General features: G+C 46.0%; 1 protein-coding gene across 1 annotated transcript; it reads left to right on the top strand.

Annotated features, from left to right (window-relative positions):
• The first annotated feature begins 1,155 nt into the window (after positions 1-1,155).
• On the top strand, positions 1,156-7,621 carry LOC115195253 (proline-rich extensin-like protein EPR1). Its single transcript, XM_029755029.1, has 3 exons — positions 1,156-1,186; positions 5,902-6,659; positions 6,791-7,621. The coding sequence occupies exons 1-3, from the start codon at positions 1,156-1,158 to the stop codon at positions 7,619-7,621; spliced, it is 1,620 nt and encodes a 539-aa protein (XP_029610889.1).
• Positions 7,622-22,481: the final 14,860 nt, after the last annotated feature.

The raw sequence follows: 22,481 nt of genomic DNA, 5'->3' as shown, positions 1-22,481 counted from the left end.
CTGAGGTTCTATAGGCTCCTCTGAGGTTCTATAGGCTCCTCTGAGGTTCTATAGGATCCTCTGAGTTCTATATGTTCCTCTAAAGTTCTATAGGCTCCTCTGACGTTCTATAGGTTCCTCTAAGGTCCTATAGGCTCCTCTAAGGTCATACAGTGAGGGGAAAAAAAGTATTTCATCCCCTGCTGATTTTGTACGTTTGCCCACTGACAAAGAATGATCAGTCTATAATTTTAATGGTAGGTTTATTTGAACAGTGAGAGACAGAATAACAACAAAAAAATTCAGAAAAACACGTCAAAAATGTTATAAAATGATTTGCATTTTAATGAGGGGAGTAAGTATTTGACCCCCTCTCAATCAGAAAGATTTCTGGCTCCCAGGTGTCTTTTATACAGGTAACGAGCTGAGATAAGGAGCACACTCTTAAAGGGAGTGCTCCTAATCTCAGCTTGTTACCTGTATAAAAGACACCTGTACACAGAAGCAATGAATCAATCAGATTCCAAACTCTCCACCATGGCCAAGACCAAAGAGCTCTCCAAGGATGTCAGGGACAAGATTGTAGACCTACACAAGGCTGGAATGGGCTACAAGACCATCGCCAAGCAGCTTGGTGAGAAGGTGACAACAGTTGGTGCTATTATTCGCAAATGGAAGAAACACAAAAGAACTGTCAATCTCCCTCGGCATGGGGCTCCATGCAAGATCTCACCTCGTGGAGTTGCAATGATCATGAGAACGGTGAGAAATCAGCCCAGAACTACACGGAAGGATCTTGTCAATGATCTCAAGGCAGCTGGGACCATAGTCACCAAGAAAACAATTGGTAACACACTACGCCGTGAAGGACTGAAGTCCTGCAGCGCCCGCAAGGTCCCCCTGCTCAAGAAAGCACATATACATGCCCGTCTGAAGTTTGCCAATGAACATCTGAATGATTCAGAGGACAACTTCGTGAAAGTTTTGTGGTCAGATGAGACCAAAATGGAGCTCTTTGGCATTAACTCAACTCGCCGTGTATGGAGGAGGAGGAGGAATGCTGCCTATTACCCCAAGAACATCATCCCCACCGTCAAACATGGAGGTGGAAACATTATGCTTTGGGGGTGTTTTTCTGCTAAGGGGACAGGACAACTTCACCGCATCAAATGGACGATGGACGGGGCCATCTACCGTCAAACCTTGGGTGAGAACCTCCTTCCCTCAGCCAGGGAATTGAAAATGGGTCATGGATGGGTATTCCAGCATGACAATGACCCAAAACACACGGCCAAGGCAACAAAGGAGTGGCTCAAGAAGAAGCACATTAAGGTCCTGGAGTGGCCTAGCCAGTCTCCAGACCTTAATCCCATATAAAATCTGTGGAGGGAGCTGAAGGTTCGAGTTGCCAAACGTCTGCCTCGAAACCTTAATGACTTGGAGAAGATCTGCAAAGAGGAGTGGGACAAAATCCCTCCTGAGATGTGTGCAAACCTGGTGGCCAACTACAAGAAACGTCTGACCTCTGTGATTGCCAACAAGGGTTTTGCTACCAAGTACTAAGTCAGGTTTTGCAGAGGGGTCAAATACTTATTTCTCTCATTAAAATGCAAATCATTTTCTAACATTTTTGACATGCGTTTTTTAAATTTTTGTTGTTGTTATTCTGTCTCTCACTGTTCAAATAAACCTACCATTAAAATTATTGACGGATCATTTCTTTGTCAGTGGGCAAACGTACAAAATCAGCAGGGGATCAAATACTTTTTTCCCTCACTTTATAGGCTCATCTGAGGTTCTATAGGCTCCTTTGAGGTTCTATAGGCTCCTTTGAGGTTCTATATGCTCTTCTGAGGTTCTATAGGCTCCTTTTAAGTTATATAGGCTCATTTGAGGTTATATAGGCTCCTTTGAGGTTCTATAGGCTCCTTTGAGGTTCTATAGGCTCCTCTGAGGTTATATAGGCTCCTCTGAGTTTCTATAAGTTTGTCTGAGGTTCTATAGGCTCCTCTGAGGTTCTGTAGGCTCCTCTGAGGTTCTATAGGCTCCTCTGAGGTTCTATAGGCTCCTCTGAGGTTCTATAGGCTCCTCTGAGGTTCTATAGGCTCCTCTGAGGTTCTATAGGCTCCTCTGAGGTTCTATAGGCTCCTCTGAGGTTTTATATGCTCCTATGGGGTTCAAAAGGTTCCTCTCAGGTTCTATAGGCATTCTCTGAGGTTATGATCTGAATAAACTGGCATCCTACATGGTAACATGGTGTACTCGCTGCCTCTCTTTGACTCTCACAAATCCTCGCTCTGACACCCCACAAAGACACGGCTGAAAAGAACCCAAATGCCAATTTCTGTGCAAAGTCGAAAGCCTATTACAGATCTTCTATAGTCTGAGGCGATGACAGTGAATAGCATTTAAACAAAAACATAACATAGCGCTCCAAAACTAGCTGTTGATGGATTAGCATTATCAACATACAGTCAGACAACTTTGTAACCTAAACAACACACTCACTCACTCAGTCGCTCACTCAGCCACGTTTCCTGATTGGTAAACTCAGAGATAAATAAGGGCAACATGGGAATTATTCAAATGAGGGCTTATCTGGCCTCACTGTATGCAACACTAGCTCTGGTGGCGAATTGAACAGCAGCCTACAGCTTAGCACCGCTCCAGCATGTATAAACTGACTGTGTAAGAGTGAATAGCAGAGAGAGAGTGTGAGAGAGAGAGAGCATCTCCAAAGAAAATAATTCATTCCAGAGCTCTTCTCAAAAACTGCTATTTTTAATTAAGGAAGTTTGTCAATTGGGTAGAGATAACCATTGTGCTGCCTCTGCATGGGTACATTTGTAATTGTAATCACTTTAGGGGAAATGGGAGGTTATGCAGGGGCAGGAAGACATGTTTTATAGATTCATTGTATTTTAATTGACCTGGCAGGTCAGTTAAGAACAAATTCTTGTTTACAATGACGGCCTACCCTGGCCAAACCTAAGATGACGCTGGGCCAATTGTGCGGTGCCCTATGGGACTCCCAATCACAGCCGGATATGATACAGCCTGGATTCGAACCAGGGACTGTAGTGACGCCTCTAGCACTGAGATGCAGTGCCTTAGACTGCTGCGCCACTCAAATCAAATCAAAGTTTATTTGTCACGTGCGCCGAATACAACAGGTGAAACCTTACAGTGAAATTGTTACTTACAGGCTTTAACCAATAGTGCAAAAAAGGTATTAGGTGAACAACAGGTAAGTAAAGAAAAAAAAACAACAGTAAAAAGACAGTGAAAAATAACAGTAGCGAGGCTATATACAGTAGCGAGGCTATATACAGACACCGGTTAGTCGGGCTGATTGAGGTAGTATGTACATGTAGATGGTTAAAGTGACTATGCATATATGATGAACAGAGAGTAGCAGCAGTGTAAAAGAGGGGTTGGGGGGAGGGGCACACAATGCAAATAGTCCGGGTAGCCATTTGATTACCTGTTCAGGAGTCTTATGGCTTGGGGGTAAAAACTGTTGAGAAGGCATTTTGTCCTAGACTTGGCACTCCGGTAACGCTTGCCATGTGGTAGTAGAGAGAACAGTCTATGACTGGGGTGGCTGGGGTCTTTGACAATTTTTAGGGCCTTCCTCTGACACCGCCTGGTGTAGAGGTCCTGGATGGCAGGCAGCTTAGCCCCAGTGATGTACTGAGCTGTACGCACTACCCTCTGAAGTGCCTTGCGGTCGGAGGCCGAGCAATTGCCGTACCAGGCAGTGATGCAACCAGTCAGGATGCTCTCGATGTTGCAGCTGTAGAACCTTTTGAGAATCTGAGGACCCATGCCAAATCGGGAGCCCATATGTAAATGGGAGGTTATGCAGTGGCAGGAAGACATGTATTATAGATGAACACATATCAAATCAAATCAAATGTTATCAAATGTTATATCAAATAAATGTTATTCCCATGGTTAGCAGATGTTAATGCGAGTGTAGCGAAATGCTTGTGCTTCTAGTTCCAACAGTGCAGCAATATCTAACAAGTAATCTAACAGTTCCTCAACAACTACCTAATACACACACACAGCATAGTAAAGAAATGGAATAAGAATATATACATATACATATATGGATGAGCAATGACTGAGTGGCATTGGCAAGATGCAATAGATGGTATAAAATACAGTATATACATATGAGATGTTTAATGTAAGATATGTAAGAATTATTAAAGTGACATCATTAAAGTGACTAGTGATCCATTTATAGGAGGTTATGCAGTGGCAGGAAGACTCACACACACACATATATATGTTCACACTGTATTTCTGATCAATTTGATGTTATTTTAATGGACAAAAAAAATAGTTTTTCTTTCAAAACAAGGACATTTCTAAGTGACCCCAAACTTTTGAACGGTAGTGTATAAATGTATATATATATATATATATATATACACTACCGTTCACTTAGAAATGTCCTTTTTTTTAAAGAAAAGCAATTTTTTTGTCCATTAAAAATAACATCAAATTGATCAGAAATACAGTGTAGACATTGTTAATGTTGTAAATGACTATTGTTGCTGGAAACGGCAGATTTTTTATGGAATATGTACAGAGGCCCATTATCAGCAACCATCACTCCTGTGTTCCAATGCCACGTTGTGTTAGCTAATCCAAGTTGATCATTTTAAAAGGCTAATTGATCATTAGAAACCCATTTTGCAATTATGTTAGCACAACTGAAAACTGTAAATAAATAAAACTGTCCTTTAGACTAGTTGAGTATCTGGAGCATCAGCAAAGACCTTTCTTCTGAAACTCGTCAGTCTATTCTTGTTCTGAGAAATGAAGGCTGTTCCATGCGAGAAATTGCCAAGAAACTGAAGATCTCATACAACGCTGTGTACTACTCCCTTCACAGAACAGCGCAAACTGGCTCTAACCAGAATAAAATGAGGAGTGGGAGGACCCGGTGCACAACTGAGCAAGAGGACTAGTACATTAGAGTGTCTAGTTTGAGAAACAGACGCCTCACAAGTCCTCAGCTGGCAGCTTCATTAAATAGTACCACCAGTCTTAACGTCAACTGTGAAGAGGCGACTCCGGGATGCTGGCCTTCCAGGCAATAATACTGAGTGTTGCTGGCCTTTCACTTTACCCATCCCATTGGCAGCCGAATCACATCTGCGCTTACTGCAAAACAGAAAACCTTAGAAAATCCGCTAACCAAAAAACAGGGCATGCACACTGTTAAAGGGCAATGACACTCAAAAATAAAAATACATTTTTTTTCCAGACCACAAAAGTCCTGGTGTGTTGTAAGCATTGTTGTTAACACAGAATATCCAATTTTGTTGTTTTTCTATTTAAAAACTTTGAAAAACTGGGGGGAACAAGAAAGAATGGGGGAAATCTGAGCCCCGTTCTGTGAGCTTGTGTGGACCTACCACTTGTTGATCCTAGAAGTTTCCACTTCACAATAACAGCACTTACAGTTGACCGGGGCAGCTCTAGTAGGGCAGAATTTTGACGAACTGACTTGTTGGAAAGGTGGCGGTGCCACGTTGAAAGTCACTAAGCTCTTCAGTAACGCCATTCTACTGACAACATTTGTCTATGGAGATTGCATGGCTGTGTGCTCGATTTTATACACCTGTCAGCAACGGGTGTGGCTGAAATAGCCGAATCCACTAATTTGAAGTTGTGTCCACTTACTTTTGTATATATAGTGTATATCACTCACCAAGCAAAAACGTAAGTACACAATTTTCACCCTAAACCTAGCATCAAATGATGTATTCTCATGTAATAGATCTTTAACACCTTAAACAATTTATCTCAAAACACTTATCTCCCCCAGTCCACACTCCCCCAGTCTACACTCCCCCAGTCCCCAGTCTACACTCCCACAATCCCCAGTCCACACTCCCACAGTCCCCAGTCCACACTCCCCCAGTCCACAGTCCCCCGTCCACACTCCCCCAGTCCACACTCCCACAGTCCCCAGTCCACACTCCCCCAGTCCACACTCCCCCATTCCCCAGTCCACACTCCCACAGTCCCCAGTCCACACTCCCACAGTCTACACTCCCCCAGTCCCCAGTCTACACTCCCCCAATCCACACTCCCACAGTCCCCAGTCTACACTCCCCCAATCCACACTCCCACAGTCCCCAGTCCACACTCCCCCAGTCCCCAGTCTACAATCCCTCAGTCCCCAGTCCACACTCCCCCAGTCCACACTCCCCCAGTCCACACTCCCCCAGTCCCTAGTCCCCACTCCCCCAGTCCCCAGTCCACACTCCCCCAGTCCACACTCCCCCAGTCCACACTCCCACAGTCCCCAGTCCACACTCCCACAGTCCCCAGTCTACACTCCCCCAGTCCCCAGTCTACACTCCCACAGTCCCCAGTCTACACTCCCCCAGTCCACACTCCCACAGTCCCCAGTCTACACTCCCCCAGTCCACACTCCCCCAGTCCGCAGTCTACACTCCCCCAGTCCACACTCCCCCAGTCCCCAGTCTACACTCCCCCAGTCTACACTCCCCCAGTCCCCAGTCTACACTCCCACAATCCCCAGTCCACACTCCCACAGTCCCCAGTCCACACTCCCCCAGTCCACACTCCCACAGTCCCAGTCTACACTCCCCCAGTCCACACTCCGACAGTCCCCAGTCTACACTCCCAGTGTACGCTCCCCTAGTCCCCACTCCCCTAGTCCCAGTCCACGCTCCCCAGTCCACACTCCCCCAGCCCCCAGTCCACACTCCCCCAGTCCCTAGTCCCCACTCCCCCAGTGCCCACTCCCACACTCCCACAGTCCCCAGTCCACAGTCCCCAGTCTACAATCCCCCAGTCCCCAGTCTACACTCCCCCAGTCCACACTCCCCTAGTCCACACTCCCACAGTCCCTAGTCCCCACTCCCCCAGTGCCCACTCCCACACTCCCACAGTCCCCAGTCTACACTCCCACAGTCTACACTCCCCCAGTCCCCAGTCTACACTCCCCCAGTCCCCAGTCTACACTCCCCCAATCCACACTCCCACAGTCCCCAGTCTACACTCCCCCAATCCACACTCCCACAGTCCCCAGTCCCAACTCCCCCAGTCCCCAGTCTACACTCCCCCAGTCCACACTCCCCCAGTCCCCAGTCCACACTCCCCCAGTCCACACTCCCCCAGTGCCCACTCCCACAGTCCCCAGTCCACACTCCCCCAGTCCACACACCCCAGTGCCCACTCCCCAGTCCCCAGTCTACACTCCCCCAGTCTACACTCCCCCAGTCCCCAGTCTACACTCCCCCAGTCTACACTCCCCCAGTCTACACTCCCCCAGTCTACAGTCCCCAGTCCACACTCCCCCAGTCCACACTCCCCCAGTGCCCACTCCCATAGTCCCCAGTCTACACTCCCACAGTCCCCAGTCTACACTCCCACAGTCCCCATTCTACACTCCCCCAGTCCACACTCCCCCAGTGCCCACTCCCACAGTCCCCAGTCTACACTCCCACAGTCCCCAGTCTACACTCCCAGTGTACGCTCCCCTAGTCCCCACTCCCCTAGTCCCCAGTCCACGCTCCCCCAGTCCACACTCCCCCAGTCCCCAGTCCACACTCCCCCAGTCCCCAGTCCACACTCCCCCAGCCCCTAGTCCCCACTCCCCCAGTGCCCACTCCCACAATCCCCACTCCCCCAGTCCACATGCAAATTTGCACTTGAATGCTTCCTCTTAGACTAAATGAAAAAACACAGTGAACAAATCAAGCATTCACCATCCGTCCGCTGTCATCAGCCACACTGCCACAGTGTTTCCTTCTTGCTGTGCTAACTGGTTAGCAGAGATGCCACTAATGCTGATAAACCCAGAGGCTAATGCCTGGTGCCCAGTGGGACTCAAATTAACCTTGTTAGTGATTCTCAGAGCGGTCTGTCTGCTCTAATACAGCCCCATCTGGTTGTCATTCAACACACTGCTACTTCATTAAACAGGACGGCCAGGAGAATGGAGACACTCTGACCATGGGCAAATATTGGAGCTGCCCTTTATGCTATGTTAGCTGTCTGGGGCTCTGTGACTGACTGGCTCCATCCTCCTATCACACCTGGGGCTCTGTGACTGACTGGCTTCATCCTCCTATCACACCTGGGGCTCTGTGACTGACTGGCTCCATCCTCCTATCAAACCTGGGGCTCTGTGACTGGCTGGCTCCATCCTCCTATCACACCTGGGGCTCTGTGACTGACTGGCTCCATCCTCCTATCAAACCTGGGGCTCTGTGACTGGCTTTATCCTCCTATCACACCTGGGGCTCTGTGACTGGCTGGCTTCATCCTCCTATCAAACCTGGGGCTCTGTGACTGACTGGCTCCATCCTCCTATCAAACCTGGGGCTCTGTGACTGGCTCTGTGACTGACTGGCTTCATCCTCCTATCACACCTGGGGCTCTGTGACTGGCTTCATCCTCCTATCACACCTGGGGCTCTGTGACTGGCTGGCTCCATCCTCCTATCACACCTGGGGCTCTGTGACTGGCTGGCTCCATCCTCCTATCACACCTGGGGCTCTGTGATCCTCCAGTCCAGGGTTGGCATGGTTACTTTCCAAATGTAATCTGTTACAGTTACTAGTTACCTGTCCAAAATTGTAATCAGTAATGTACATTTTGGATTACCCAGACTCAGCAATGTTATCTGATTACATTCAGGTTCTTGTCGATTACTTTCCCCTTAAGAGGGATTATAAGAAGACCAAAATGTCTGTTACAAATTGAACGACATCTATTGCAGGATAAATCAATGTTGAAGTTTACAAAGCTGGCCATATATGGATGTTAAATTATACTTTATGAGTTGGTTATGTAGGCTTCTTCTAACCCATCGCGTTCTATTACATATAATATGATTCAATTATATCTTTACATTAATATACACTGCTCAAAAAAATAAAGGGAACACTTAAACAACACAATGTAACTCCAAGTCAATCACACTTCTGTGAAATCAAACTGTCCACTTAGGAAGAAACACTGATTGACAAAAAATGGAATAGACAACAGGTGGAAATTATAGGCAATTAGCAAGACACCCCCAATAAAGGAGTGGTTCTGCAGGTGGGGACCACAGACCACTTCTCAGTTCCTATGCTTCCTGGCTGATGTTTTGGTCACTTTTGAATGCTGGCGGTGCTTTCACTCTAGTGGTAGCATGAGACGGAGTCTACAACCCACACAAGTGGCTCAAGTAGTGCAGCTCATCCAGGATGGCACATCAATGCGAGCTGTGGCAAGAAGTTTTGCTGTGTCTGTCAGCGTAGTGTCCAGAGCATGGAGGCGCTACCAGGAGACAGGCCAGTACATCAGGAGACGTGGAGGAGGCCGTAGGAGGGCAACAACCCAGCAGCAGGACCGCTACCTCCTCCTCTGTGCAAGGAGGAGCAGGAGAAGCACTGCCAGAGCCCTGCAAAATGACCTCCAGCAGGCCACAAATGTGCATGTGCCTGCTCAAACGGTCAGAAACAGACTCCATGAGGGTGGTATGAGGGCCCGACGTCCACAGGTGGGGGTTGTGCTTACAGCCCAACACCGTGCAGGACGTTTGGCATTTGCCAGAGAACACCAAGATTGGCAAATTCGCCACTGGTGCCCTGTGCTCTTCACAGATGAAAGCGGGTTCACACTGAGCACGTGACAGACGTGACAGAGTCTGGAGATGCCGTGGCGAACGTTCTGCTGCCTGCAACATCCTCCAGCATGACCGGTTTGGCGGTGGGTCAGTCATGGTGTGGGGTGGCATTTCTTTGGGGGGCTGCACAGCCCTCCATGAGCTCGCCAGAGGTAGCCTGACTGCCATTAGGTACCGAGATGAGATCCTCAGACCCCTTGTGAGACCATATGCTGGTGCGGTTGGCCCTGGGTTCCTCCTAATGCAAGACAATGCTAGACCTCATGTGGCTGGAGTGTGTCAGCAGTTCCTGCAAGATGAAGAATTCTATGGACTGGCCCACCCGTTCCCCAGACCTGAATCCAATTGAGCACATCTGGGACATCATGTTTCGCTCCGTCCACCAACGCCACGTTGCACCACAGACTGTCCAGGAGTTGGCGGATGCTTTAGTCCAGGTCTGGGAGGAGATCCCTCAGGAGACCATCCGCCACCTCATCAGGAGCATGCCCAGGCGTTGTAGGGAGGTCATACAGGCATGTGGAGGCCACACACACACTACTGAGCCTCATTTTGACTTGTTTTAAGGACATCACATCAAAGTTGGATCAGCCTGTAGTGTGGTTTTCCACTTTAATTTTGAGTGTGACTCCAAATCCAGACCTCCATGGGTTGATAAATTGGATTTCCATTGATTATTTTTGTGTGATTTTGTTGTCAGCACATTCAACTATGTAAAGAAAAAAGTATTTAATAAGATTATTTCTTTCATTCAGATCTAGGATCTGTTGTTTAAGTGTTCCCTTTATTTTTTTGAGCAGTATACATATAATTTATAAGTCCAAAAATGGATGTAGCAACTACAGATTGAGTCTATCAAAGTGTGTGAGTTTGATCATGTGTCCATTAGCCCATGAATTAGATTGAGCAATAAAAGCCCCACTTTTATTCCATAGGCTGGGATCCGCAATATGCAGCTGTTGCAAGAGCGCATTTTTCACTGGCTGTCCACTGGTTTAAAAAACAATGATTGATAGGCATCTTAAACTACTTGAATTCAACCATTATTGGGTTTAGATTTGTGAACAGCCATCCACAACAACCACAATCTGCAAGGTGCAAATAGCTAAATGAGAGAGCAGCAGTGTGATTCACATCAATGCGCTATGTAGATATCAATAATAAGTGATATCCGTATTGCTGTAGACTACACGACTGCTGTCATCCTTACCTCCAAGCGTTTATTAAAGTTGGATAATCTTTGGATGCCGACAGCAGTTGCACCATTGGAAGACATGGCTTGGACTGCAGCCAATAAAAGCCTATTCCTGCTCTTTTCCCACAATCCATCAAACCCATTTGGCGTGTCATCATAGTGGTCTCTGACTTGTGGTCTGACTCACTCAGGTGGGTCAAACTTAAACTTGACCTTTTTTCAATGCTGATTTGAATGTCATTTAGAAAACAGAGAAGTGTCAAAGATAATTTGTTCACAAACATCCTTTCTGAATTTAAAAGTAATCCTCAAAGTAATCATCAACTTTTTAAAAAGTATCTGTAATCTGATTACAATATTTTAGCTGGTAACGTAACAGATAACTGTTACCGTTTTTTTGTAATCTCTAACATGTAATCCATTACTCCCCAACCCTGCTTCTACTGTATCATACCTGAAGGCTAACACAGAGGACAATGTCTTAGATGTTGGTCTGTAATGGTTTACTATAATATTCTGAATATGTTTCTGAAAAGCTAGTTTAAGATCAACTGGTTTTGTGGTGGAAATATTGTCATATCACAATGGAATCATGAATGAATGGAAGTGGCATCATACTAAAAATATAATGGTTGTGACATCACAGTGGAAAGGCGGTGACATCACAGTGGAGTGGTTGTGACATCACAATGGAATAGCTGTTTAATCAAAAAGGAACATCTGTGATGCCACAGTGGTGATGGAATCACCATTACTTTGCCACATTGGCTTCACAGTGGATCAAATGTGACCTCACAATCCAGCACCAATGGAATGGCTTACAATTGTGACTTCCATTCATGGTAAAAATATTATTATTATTTTTTTTTTATTTCACTTTTATTTAACCAGGTAGGCAAGTTGAGAACACGTTCTCATTTACAACTGCGACCTGGCCAAGATAAAGCAAAGCAGTTCGACACAAATAACAACACAGAGTTACACATGGAGTAAAACAAACATACAGTCAATAATACAGTAGAAAAATAAGTCTATATACAATGTGAGCAAATGAGGTGAGATAAGGGAGGTAAAGGCAATAAATAGGCCATGGTGGTGAAGTAAATACAATATAGCAATTAAAACACTGGAATGGTCTTGTAGATGACCTGGAGCCAGTGGGTTTGGCGACGAGTATGAAGCGAGGGCCAGCCAACGAGAGCGTACAGGTCGCAGTGATGGGTAGTATATGTGGCTTTGGTGACAAAACGGATGGCACTGTGATAGACTGCATCCAATTTGTTGAGTAGGGTGTTGGAGGCTATTTTGTAAATGACATCGCCAAAGTCGAGGATCGGTAAGATGGTCAGTTTTACGAGGGTATGTTTGGCAGCATGAGTGAAGGATGCTTTGTTGCGAAATAGGAAGCCAATTCTAGATTTGGATTGGAGATGTTTTATGTGAGTCTGGAAGGAGAGTTTACAGTCTAACCAGACACCTAGGTATTTGTAGTTGTCCACATATTCTAAGTCAGAACCGTCCAGAGTAGTGATGCTGGACGGGCGGGCTGGTGCAGGCAGTGATCGAATAGATGTGATGTCACTATGGAATAGCTTTCCATTCAAGATCCTTCTCTATCTATTGGAATGCAGCGTTCTCTTTGTGTGGCATAATGGCCTTGGCCATTCAGGTTTTTATCCAGTACATGAGGGGCCTCTGTACTGCTGTCTAGTGCTGCAGCACCACTGTCCTCTGTGCTGTAAAACCTCCTCTAGGTATAGAGAGCTGATATACCTGCTGTATCACTGTCCTCTGTGCTGTAAAACCTCCTCTACGTATAGAGAGCTGATATACCTGCTGTATCACTGTCCTCTGTGCTGTAAAACCTCCTCTAGGTATAGAGAGCTGATATACCTGCTGTATCACTGTCCTCTGTGCTGTAAAACCTCCTCTAGGTATAGAGAGCTGATATACCTGCTGTATCACTGTCCTCTGTGCTGTAAAACCTCCTCTACGTATAGAGAGCTGATATACCTGCTGTATCACTGTCCTCTGTGCTGTAAAACCTCCTCTAGGTATAGAGAGCTGATATACCTGCTGTATCACTGTCCTCTGTGCTGTAAAACCTCCTCTACGTATAGAGAGCTGATATACCTGCTGTATCACTGCAGAGTAGAAGCACGCAGCATTTAACCCTCCCCACCACATGACAGGGGCATGACTTTTACATGATGTTCACAGGAAAATGGCACGTACGTCAGCGCAGTTGATCCGGAATTTTACCTTCAGAACTCATCTCTCATTCTTTGACGTATTTATAATTTTAATAAACATTCTTTAAACCCATCACCCCTAGACCACACCCTCTCACCTCTCTGTTTTGGCCCTCTCACAAAAACGCAGTGGCTTGGTTCTTTTGTGTCCTGGCTCCTGGCTAAAGTTGTTACCTTCTCCAATCTGTTCTGCTAGAGTCACCCAGACTCCTACAGCAGGGTGGGGAACGGGCAAGTGGCCCGAAGCCCCGTGGCTCTGCTAAACCAAATGTGTAATTAGTCTGATCTCTCATTGACTTCATTAGCAACACTGTAAGAGCACGCCATGGAGACAGCGGAGAGTCACCCGGTAGGCCGCAACATCCCTGACGAGGGGTAAGGGGTTTGGAGAGGCAGGCCATGACGGGTGTACAGTCACTTCCTCCCACGACGGGTGTACAGTCACTTCCTCCCACCATGGGTGTAGTCACTTCCTCCCATGACGGGTGTACAGTCACTTCCTCCCATGACGGGTGTACAGTCACTTCCTCCCATGACGGGTGTACAGTCACTTCCTCCCATGACGGGTGTACAGTCACTTTCTCCCACGACGAGTATACAGTCACTTCCTCCCATGACGAGTATACAGTCACTTCCTCTCATGACGGGTGTACAGTCACTTCCGCCCACGACGGGTGTAGTCACTTCCTCCCAGCAGAAACCACATGGAGTTGTTTGAACGCAGAAAGCAGCAACAGAATCATTGACAACATATATCAGTGTAATTAAATGTTAGTTAGTGTTGGAAGCAGAGGATTTAAAACAACAAATCATTGACAACATTTACCAATGGCAGTTTTGAGTTTGGTTGAAAATGATTGTAGATATGACAAGGTCTGTATGTTTTACTGACGTTCTTATCAACAGCAACCATATTAGATTTGTTTACCATCCCTCCCCGCCTCCCTCCACCCCTCCCCACCTCCCTCCCTCCCTCCCTGCCTCCCTCCATCCCTCCCTCCCCACCTCCCTCCCTCCATCCCTCCCTCCATCCCTCCCTCCCTCCCTGCCTCCCTCCATCCCTCCCCACCTCCCTCCATCCCTCCATCCCTCCCTCCCCGCCTCCCTCCACCCCTCCCCACCTCCCTCCCTCCCTGCCTCCCTCCATCCCTCCCCACCTCCCTCCCTCCATCCCTCCCTCCCCGCCTCCCTCCACCCCTCCCCACCTCCCTCCCTCCCTCCCTGCCTGCCTGCCTCCCTCCCTCCCCACCTCCCTCCATCCCTCCCTCCCTCCCCGCCTCCCTCCACCCCTCCCCACCTCCCTCCCTCCATCCCTCCCTCCATCCCTCCCTCCCTCCCCGCCTCCCTCCACCCCTCCCCACCTCCCTCCCTCCCTCCCTGCCTCCCTCCATCCCTCCCCACCTCCCTCCATCCCTCCATCCCTCCCTCCCCGCCTCCCTCCACCCCTCCCCACCTCCCTCCCTCCCTGCCTCCCTCCATCCCTCCCCACCTCCCTCCCTCCATCCCTCCCTCCCCGCCTCCCTCCACCCCTCCCCACCTCCCTCCCTCCCTCCATCCCTCCCTCCCCACCTCCCTCCCTCCATCCCTCCCTCCCTCCCCGCCTCCCTCCACCCCTCCCCACCTCCCTCCCTCCCTGCCTCCCTCCATCCCTCCCCACCTCCCTCCCTCCATCCCTCCCTCCCTCCCTCCCTCCCTCCCTCCCTGCCTCCCTCCATCCCTCCCCACCTCCCTCCCTCCCTGCCTCCCTCCATCCCCCTCCCTCCCTGCCTCCCTCATCCCTCCCTCCCCACCTCCCTGCCTCCCTCCATCCCTCCCCACCTCCCTCCCTCCCCACCTCCCTCCCTATACTCTGCTACTCTGTGAATTCCACAGCACTCTGAGGAGAAGGATTCGATGCCATGTGGAATGCTGAGCTTGTGTGTGTCTTGCTGATCAGGTGTATTCCAGATAACCTTGTCCTTACGTCCTCTGAGTTTGGGGACTGAACCAGGTCTCTGAGATCAACTTACACACACACACACACACACACACACACACACACACACACACACACACACACACACACACACACACACACACACACACACACACACACACACACACACACACACACAGAGACACACACACACACACACACACACACAGAGACACATGCAGGCACCACGTTCAGACACCACGTACAGAAACCACGTACAGAAACCACTTACAGGCACCACATAAACACATGAGCTGCATTTTTACATTGTCAGTCACCTGTGTGTGCACGGTACATTTCACTCCGGTGGACTGCAATCATTGTGATTGCTTTTTAAAATGTCATGGTTCAGTGGTGTGCAACCCTTACAGGAATTAAGATAAAAGAAGCGACTAGTGCATTAAAATAGAAGAACCATCAGGTATCTGCCAGAATAAAGGAAACACCAACATAAAGGGTCTTAATAGGGCGTTGGGCCACCACGAACCAGAACAGCTTCAATGTGCCTTGGCATAGATTCTGCAATTGTCTGGAACTCTATTGGAGGGATGCGACACAATTCTTCCGCGGTAAGTTCCATTGTTTTGTGGTTTGTTAATGGTGGTGGAAAACACTGTCTCCGTCGCCGATCCAGAATCTCCCACAAGTGTTCAATTGGGTTGAGATCTGGTGACTGAGACGGCGATGGCATATGGTTTATATCGTTTTCATGCTCCTCAAACCATTCAGTGACTACTCGTGTCCTGTGGATGGGTGTATTGTCATAGCATAATCTTGCACATGCATGCAGCACATTGTCGACGTGTTTTGATATTGTTAAGATATTTTGATTTGTTTTATTAAATAATAATTAGTGAACAAAAGATGTACTGACAGAACACATAGATTTGATAAACAAATATCAACCTGCTATAATGACATTTCTGTCTGATACAACTGTTCAATCACCTGTCAATTTTACAATAAAACAAATTACAATTCCACTGTAGCACTTCCTGTCAATGATGCTATGATTCTAAATAATTAAACCGTAGCTAAAATACTCTGAGGAAAAATAATGATTGGCTGAAATCTATAGGTCATTTATTTGAGTAACAAAATACATTTTTTGATACTTTAGGATGATTTAGACACACACACACACACACACACACACACACACACACACACACACACACACATCAGCAGTGGAGGAGAGGGAGAAGAGATGAAGGGAGATGATTGTCGATGACTGTGGAGAGGATGGCCAGGGTGGTTAGTGAAATGAACAGAAGCTTAGCCGGCAGAGGACTGCAGGAAGCAGATGGTTCTGTACAGTGGATCTCTCGGAAGGATATCTCTGTTGAAAACCTGCATTGCTGGAGTGTGTGGAGGGGGAGAGGTGGGTGTAGGGGGAGAGGGACTTGTTGAATTATGTATAAATAAGTTCAGGAGTAAAAATATGCTTAACGAGTCACATAATATGCCGGATGGACCCACCCTGTGTGCAACAATAGTGTTTAACAGGGCCTTACAAATGACATCAAAAAAACAAGCCATTGTTTTTCAATGGAGGAATGATAAATGGCTGCGTCGAGCCAGGCGACACTAACTGGGGTGCTTTGGGGTTTAAGTAGATTGCACTTTTACTTTGTGCTGCGCTAGACTCCTAGGTGCCCTCTTCACCTTGCTTGTACCAACTGAAAGGGCCTTTATATAAGCGAGCAGGGGTTGCCCCTCATCCAGAGGTGTCTGGTTGTTATCGTACTAGCTAAGCGATAGCGATCTGACCGCTGAGACAGTGGATAAGGTCTTACTGCAGTGTGTCGTTACGATTACTGCAGTAGGTCACAGTGTGTCGTTATGATTACTGCAGTAGATCACAATGTGTCGTTACGATTACTGCAGTAGGTTAAGTGTGTCGTTACGATTACTGCAGTAGGTCACAGTGTGTCGTTATGATTACTGCAGTAGATCACAATGTGTCGTTACGATTACTGCAGTAGGTTAAGTGTGTCGTTACGATTACTGCAGTAGGTTAAGTGTGTCGTTACGATTACTGCAGTAGGTCACAGTGTGTCGTTATGATTACTGCAGTAGATCACAGTGTGCTGTTACGATTACTGCATTAGGTCACAGTGTGTCGTTACGATTACTGCAGTAGGTCACAGTGTGTCGTTATGATTACTGCAGTAGATCACAGTGTGTCGTTACGATTACTGCATTAGGTCACAGTGTGCTGTTACGATTACTGCAGTAGGTCACAGTGTGCTGTTACGATTACTGCAGTAGATCTCAATGTGCCGTTATTATTTCAAATGGAAAGAATTAGAGAGATGACAGATGTAGCAAATGTGTGATTTGTTTCATGTCAAGTTCACTGAATTAGTTTATGTGAGAGAGTAATGCATAAACAATGGGACATGTCATATGTCTTAGCAACTGTGGAATACCATTATGTATGGCCTGTACACTAAATGCTCTAACAACTTATACCTTTATCTTCGTAACAAGAGAAGGTTTACGATCCAAACGGGCGATAAAGGTGTACGTTGGAGCTTTTGATTTGAGCGTGAGATCAGGGTGGTGTGCAGGTCCTATTCTTAACCATCATGCCGTGACTCTGAATGGGCGATGTAAAAACATGTGTGGTATCAGTGAGTTGTGTGGTATCAGTGAGTAGAGGATGTTTTCTTCATTATAGCGGTGCGTAATATTCTGGACTTGCTATTGTAGACTTATAATAGTTTATACAGCTTATACAGTGTTGGGAAGGGAGTTATTGTTAGCTTGTTGTGTTCAATGTCACAGTTACTCTGGCCTTCCATTTGCCACGCCAATTAGAATCCTTAGTGGCAGCCAGCGGTGGCCATAGTACTCCCAGTGGTGCCAATCTAGATTGAATTGGTGTCGTAATCTTGAGGTATTTGAAATTGAAAGTTCCCAACCAGGGAATATTGACAGACAGGCCCAGTGCCCCACGGGCCCCAGACACACACACACACACACACACACACACACACACACACACACACACACACACACACACACACACACACACACACACACATAGCAGTCCCAACTCTCAGGGGAATAAGCAACATTATTTGTGGAGGCTTGTCAAGAGGTTCCTAATTATAAATGTTTACCCATAGAGAAACAGCCAGTTTGCCTCCTAATTCACGGCCTTGGAAAGCTCTTCCCCTGGAGGATGAGCTAGCACATCATAATGTCAGCTGCTTCCTCCAAGCACATCATAATGTCAGCTGCTTCCTCTTCTCGCCTGGCCTGGCCTTGCTGTTCACAATCACTGCTTCCAACCTTGGCTGCTGACACACAAAGAACACACATAATACACAGAACCAAGTACACCGTTGTCTCATTTTGTATCACATTCCAATGATAAAACAAGGCATTTCAGTATGTGGGGGGGGGGGGACATGAGGCAACGGTGTACTTTAGGACCATGCAGATGCCTCCGAGCAGTTGGCAGGCTGTTTTGGAGTTTTTATCCGACTTGATTAAAAAATACAATAATACTATGCCCCACCCCACTTCTACAACCAAAGTTGCGCCCCCGCACTGAACAAAAATATAACGCATGTTGCAACAATTTCAAAGATTTTACTGAGTTACAGTTCATATAAGGAAATCAGTCAATTGAAATAAATTAATTAAGCCCTAATCTATTGATTTCACATGACTGGGAATAAAGATATGCATTTGTTGGTCACAGACACCTCTTAAGGATCGGACCGTTTTTTTCAATTTTTGCCTAAAATGACATACCCAAATCTAACTGCCTGTAGCTCAGTACCTGAAGCAAGAATATGGATTTTCTCGATACCATTTGAAAGGAAACACTTTGAAATTTGTGGAAATGGGAAATTAATGTAGGAGAATATAACACGTTGGATCTAGTAAAAGATAATACAAACAAAAAAACATGCATTTTCTATTCCTTTTTTTGTTCCATCATCTGTGAAAATGCAAGAGAAAGGCCATTAGATCAGTTAGGAGTCTAGACGCAATTTATATTTTGGCTATTAGATGGCAGCAGTGTATGCGCCAAGTTTTAAACTGATCCAATGAACCATTGCATTACTGTTCAAAATGTTGTATTAAGTCTGCCCCAATGTGCCGAATTGATCAATTGATGCATTTTCAAGTACATAACTATAGAGAACATACAACAATCATATGGTAATACAAAAATCAGTTTAAACACTCCCAGGAATGTCATAAATTATGGACAATTAGCTTCCCTACAGAAAAGACACTAACCTTCACACATCTAGATGTGGGGGGCAAACACAGCAAGGGTTCAAACTGTAGAACCCAGTTCCTACATTTGAACATAAAAATGGATTTTATCAAACAAACTATGCTAAATTTTATCTCTGGAACCCTAAGGATGACAAATCAGAGCAAGATTACTGAATGTAAGTACATTATTTACCTTCAGAGGTGAATGTATCAAACCAGTTGCCGTGATAAAAGTTTTTTGTTGTTGTGCACTCTCCTCAAAAAATAGCATGGTATTTTTTCACTGTAATAGCTACTGTAAATTGGAAAGTGCAGTTACACTAACAATACTTTAAGCTTTCTGCCCATATAAGAGATGTCTATGTCCTGTGAAATGTTCTTGTTACTTACAACATCATGCTAATCACATTAGCCTACAGTTGCTTGCGAAAGTATTCACCACCCTTGGCATTTTTCCTATTTTGTTGCCTTTCACCCTTGAATTAAAATGGATTTAGTTTTTTTTGTATCATTTGATTTACACAACATGTCTACCACTTTGAAGATGCAAAATATTTTTGATTGTGAAATAAGACAAAAAAACTGAAAACTTGAGCGTGCATAACTATTCATCCTCACCAAAGTCAATACTTTGTAGAGCCACCTTTTGCAGCAATTACAGCGGCAAGTGTCTTGGGGCATGTCTCTATAAGCTTGGCACATCTAGCCACTGGGGGATTTTTACCCATTCTTCAAGGCAAAACTGCTCCAGCTCCATCAAGTTGGATGGGTTCCGCTGGTGTACAGCAATATTTAAGTCATACCACAGATTCTCAATTGGATTGAGGTCTGGACTTTGACTTGGCCATTCCAAGACATTTAAATGTTTCCCCTTAAACCACTCGAGTGTTGCTTTAGCAGTATGCTTAGGTTCATTGTCCTGCTGGAAGGTGAACCTCTGTCCCAGTCTCAAATCTCTGGAGGACTGAAAGATGTTTCCCTCAAGAATTTCCCAGTATTTAGGGTCATCCATAATTTCTTCAATTCTGACCAGTTTCCCAGTCCCTGCTGATGAAAAACTTCCCCACAGCATGATGCTGCCACCACCATGCTTCATGGGATGGTGTTCTCAGGGTGATGAGAGGTGTTGGGTTTGTGCCAGACATAGCGTTTTCCTTGATGGCCAAAAAACTATGTTTTAGTCCCATCTGACCAGAGTACCTTCTTCCATATGTTTGGGGAGTCTCCCACATGCCTTTTGGTGAACACCAAACACGTTTGCTTATTTTTTTCTGGCCACTCTTCGGTAAAGCCCAGCTCTGTGGAGTGTTCGGCTTGTAGTGGTCCTATGGAGAGATACTCCAATCTCCGCTGTGGAGTTTTTCAGCTCCTTCAGGGTTATCTTTGGTCTCTTTGTTGCCTCTGATTAATGCAGTCTTTGCCTGGTCCGTGAGTTTTGGTGGGCGGCCCTCTCTTGGCAGGTTTGTTGTGGTGCCATATTCTTTCCATTTTTTAATAATGGATTTAATGGTGCACCGCGGGATGTTCAAAGTTTCTGATATTTTTTTATAACCCAACCCTGATCTGTACATTGTCACTGACCTGTTTTGGAGGTGCCCCTTTCTTAGTGGTGTTGCAGACTCTGGGGTCTTTCAGAACAGTTGTATATATACTGAGATCATGTGACAGATCATGTAACACCTAGATTGCACACAGGTGGACTTTATTTAACTCATTCTGTGACTTCTGAAGGTAATTGGTTGCACCAGATCTTATTTAGGGGCTTCATATCAAAGGGGGTGAATACATATGCACGCACCACTTTTCCGTTTTTAATTTTGTAGTATTTTTTTAAACAAGTTACATTTTTTTCATTTCACTACACCAATTTGGACTATTTTGCGTATATCCATTACATGAAAGCCAAATAGAAATCATTTTAAATGACAGGTTGTAATGCAACAAAATAGGAAAAATGCCAAGGGGTGTGAATACTTATGCAAGGCACTGTACGTTAGCTCAACCGGGTTTCCGGTAACGTAATTTCAAGGCACAAGGCAATGTTTCTTAAAATTACAGAAGACAGAAAACAATATCCTAAACTTAATAAACTCAGCAAAAACAGAAACTTCCTCTCACTGTCAACTGCATTTATTTTCAGCAAACTTAACATGTGTAAATATTTGTATGACCATAACAAGATTCAACAACATAATTTGAACAAGACATAATTTGAACAAGTTCCACAGACATGTGACTAACAGAAATGGAATAATGTGTCCCTGAACAAAGGGGAGGTCAAAATCAAAAGTAACAGTCAGTTTCTGGTGTGGCCACCAGCTGCATTAAGTACTGCAGTGCATCTCCTCCTCATGGACTGCACCAGATTTGCCAGCTCTTGCTGTGAGATGTTACCCCACTCTTCCACCAAGACACCTGCAAGTTCCCGGACATTTCTAGGGGGAATGGCCCTAGCCCTCACCCTCGGATCCAACAGGTCCCACACGTGCTCAATGGGATTGAGATCCAGGCTCTTCGCTGGCCATGGCAGAACATTGACATTCCTGTCTTGCAGGAAATCACGCACAGAACGAGCAGAATGGTTGGTGGCATTGTCATGCTGGAAGGTCATGTCAGGATGAGTCTGCAGGAAGGGTACCACATGAGGGAGGAGGATGTCTTCCCTGTAACGCACAGTGTTGAGATTGCCTGCAATGACAACAAGCTCAGTCCGATGATGCTGTGATACACCGCCCCAGACCATGACGGACCCTCCAACTCCAAATAGATCCCACTCCAGAGTACAGGCCTCGGTGTAACGCTCATTCCTTTGACGATAAATGCAAATCCGACCATCACCCCTGGTGAGACAAAACCACGACTCATGAGTGAAGAGCATTTTTTTGCCAGTCCTGTCTGGTCCAGCGACGCTGGGTTTGTGTCTTTGAAAGACAGGTACCTGAGAAAGGGACGTTTCTTTTTTATGCTGAGTTTATAGGTGTTGATATTAGTTGGCAGGGGTCTTTACATCAACATCATAGTGTTTTGATGTATTTCTAATACAGTTTAGACATAAATCATAACACGTTTTCTAAGACCCCTTCTCATGTGTTTGGACAGAAATCAAAGCCTTTGCTTATTCCTAATATTTAATATAGAAAATGGTTGACAAATATATAAAAG

The sequence above is a fragment of the Salmo trutta genome, chromosome 6, assembly GCF_901001165.1.
Source record: "Salmo trutta chromosome 6, fSalTru1.1, whole genome shotgun sequence".
Taxonomy (NCBI): domain Eukaryota; kingdom Metazoa; phylum Chordata; class Actinopteri; order Salmoniformes; family Salmonidae; genus Salmo; species Salmo trutta.
This window is presented reverse-complemented; position numbering and strand designations above follow the sequence as displayed.

Excerpts from the sequence above, each read along its gene's own strand:
- LOC115195253 (XM_029755029.1), top strand. The coding sequence starts at position 1,156 with ATGGACGGGGCCATCTACCGTCAAACCTTGG. Across the intron at positions 1,187-5,901 it reads CATCTACCGTCAAACCTTGG|TCCCCAGTCCACACTCCCCC; the intron begins GTGAGAACCTCC and ends ACACTCCCACAG. Across the intron at positions 6,660-6,790 it reads CCCCAGTCTACACTCCCAGT|TCCCCAGTCCACAGTCCCCA; the intron begins GTACGCTCCCCT and ends ACACTCCCACAG.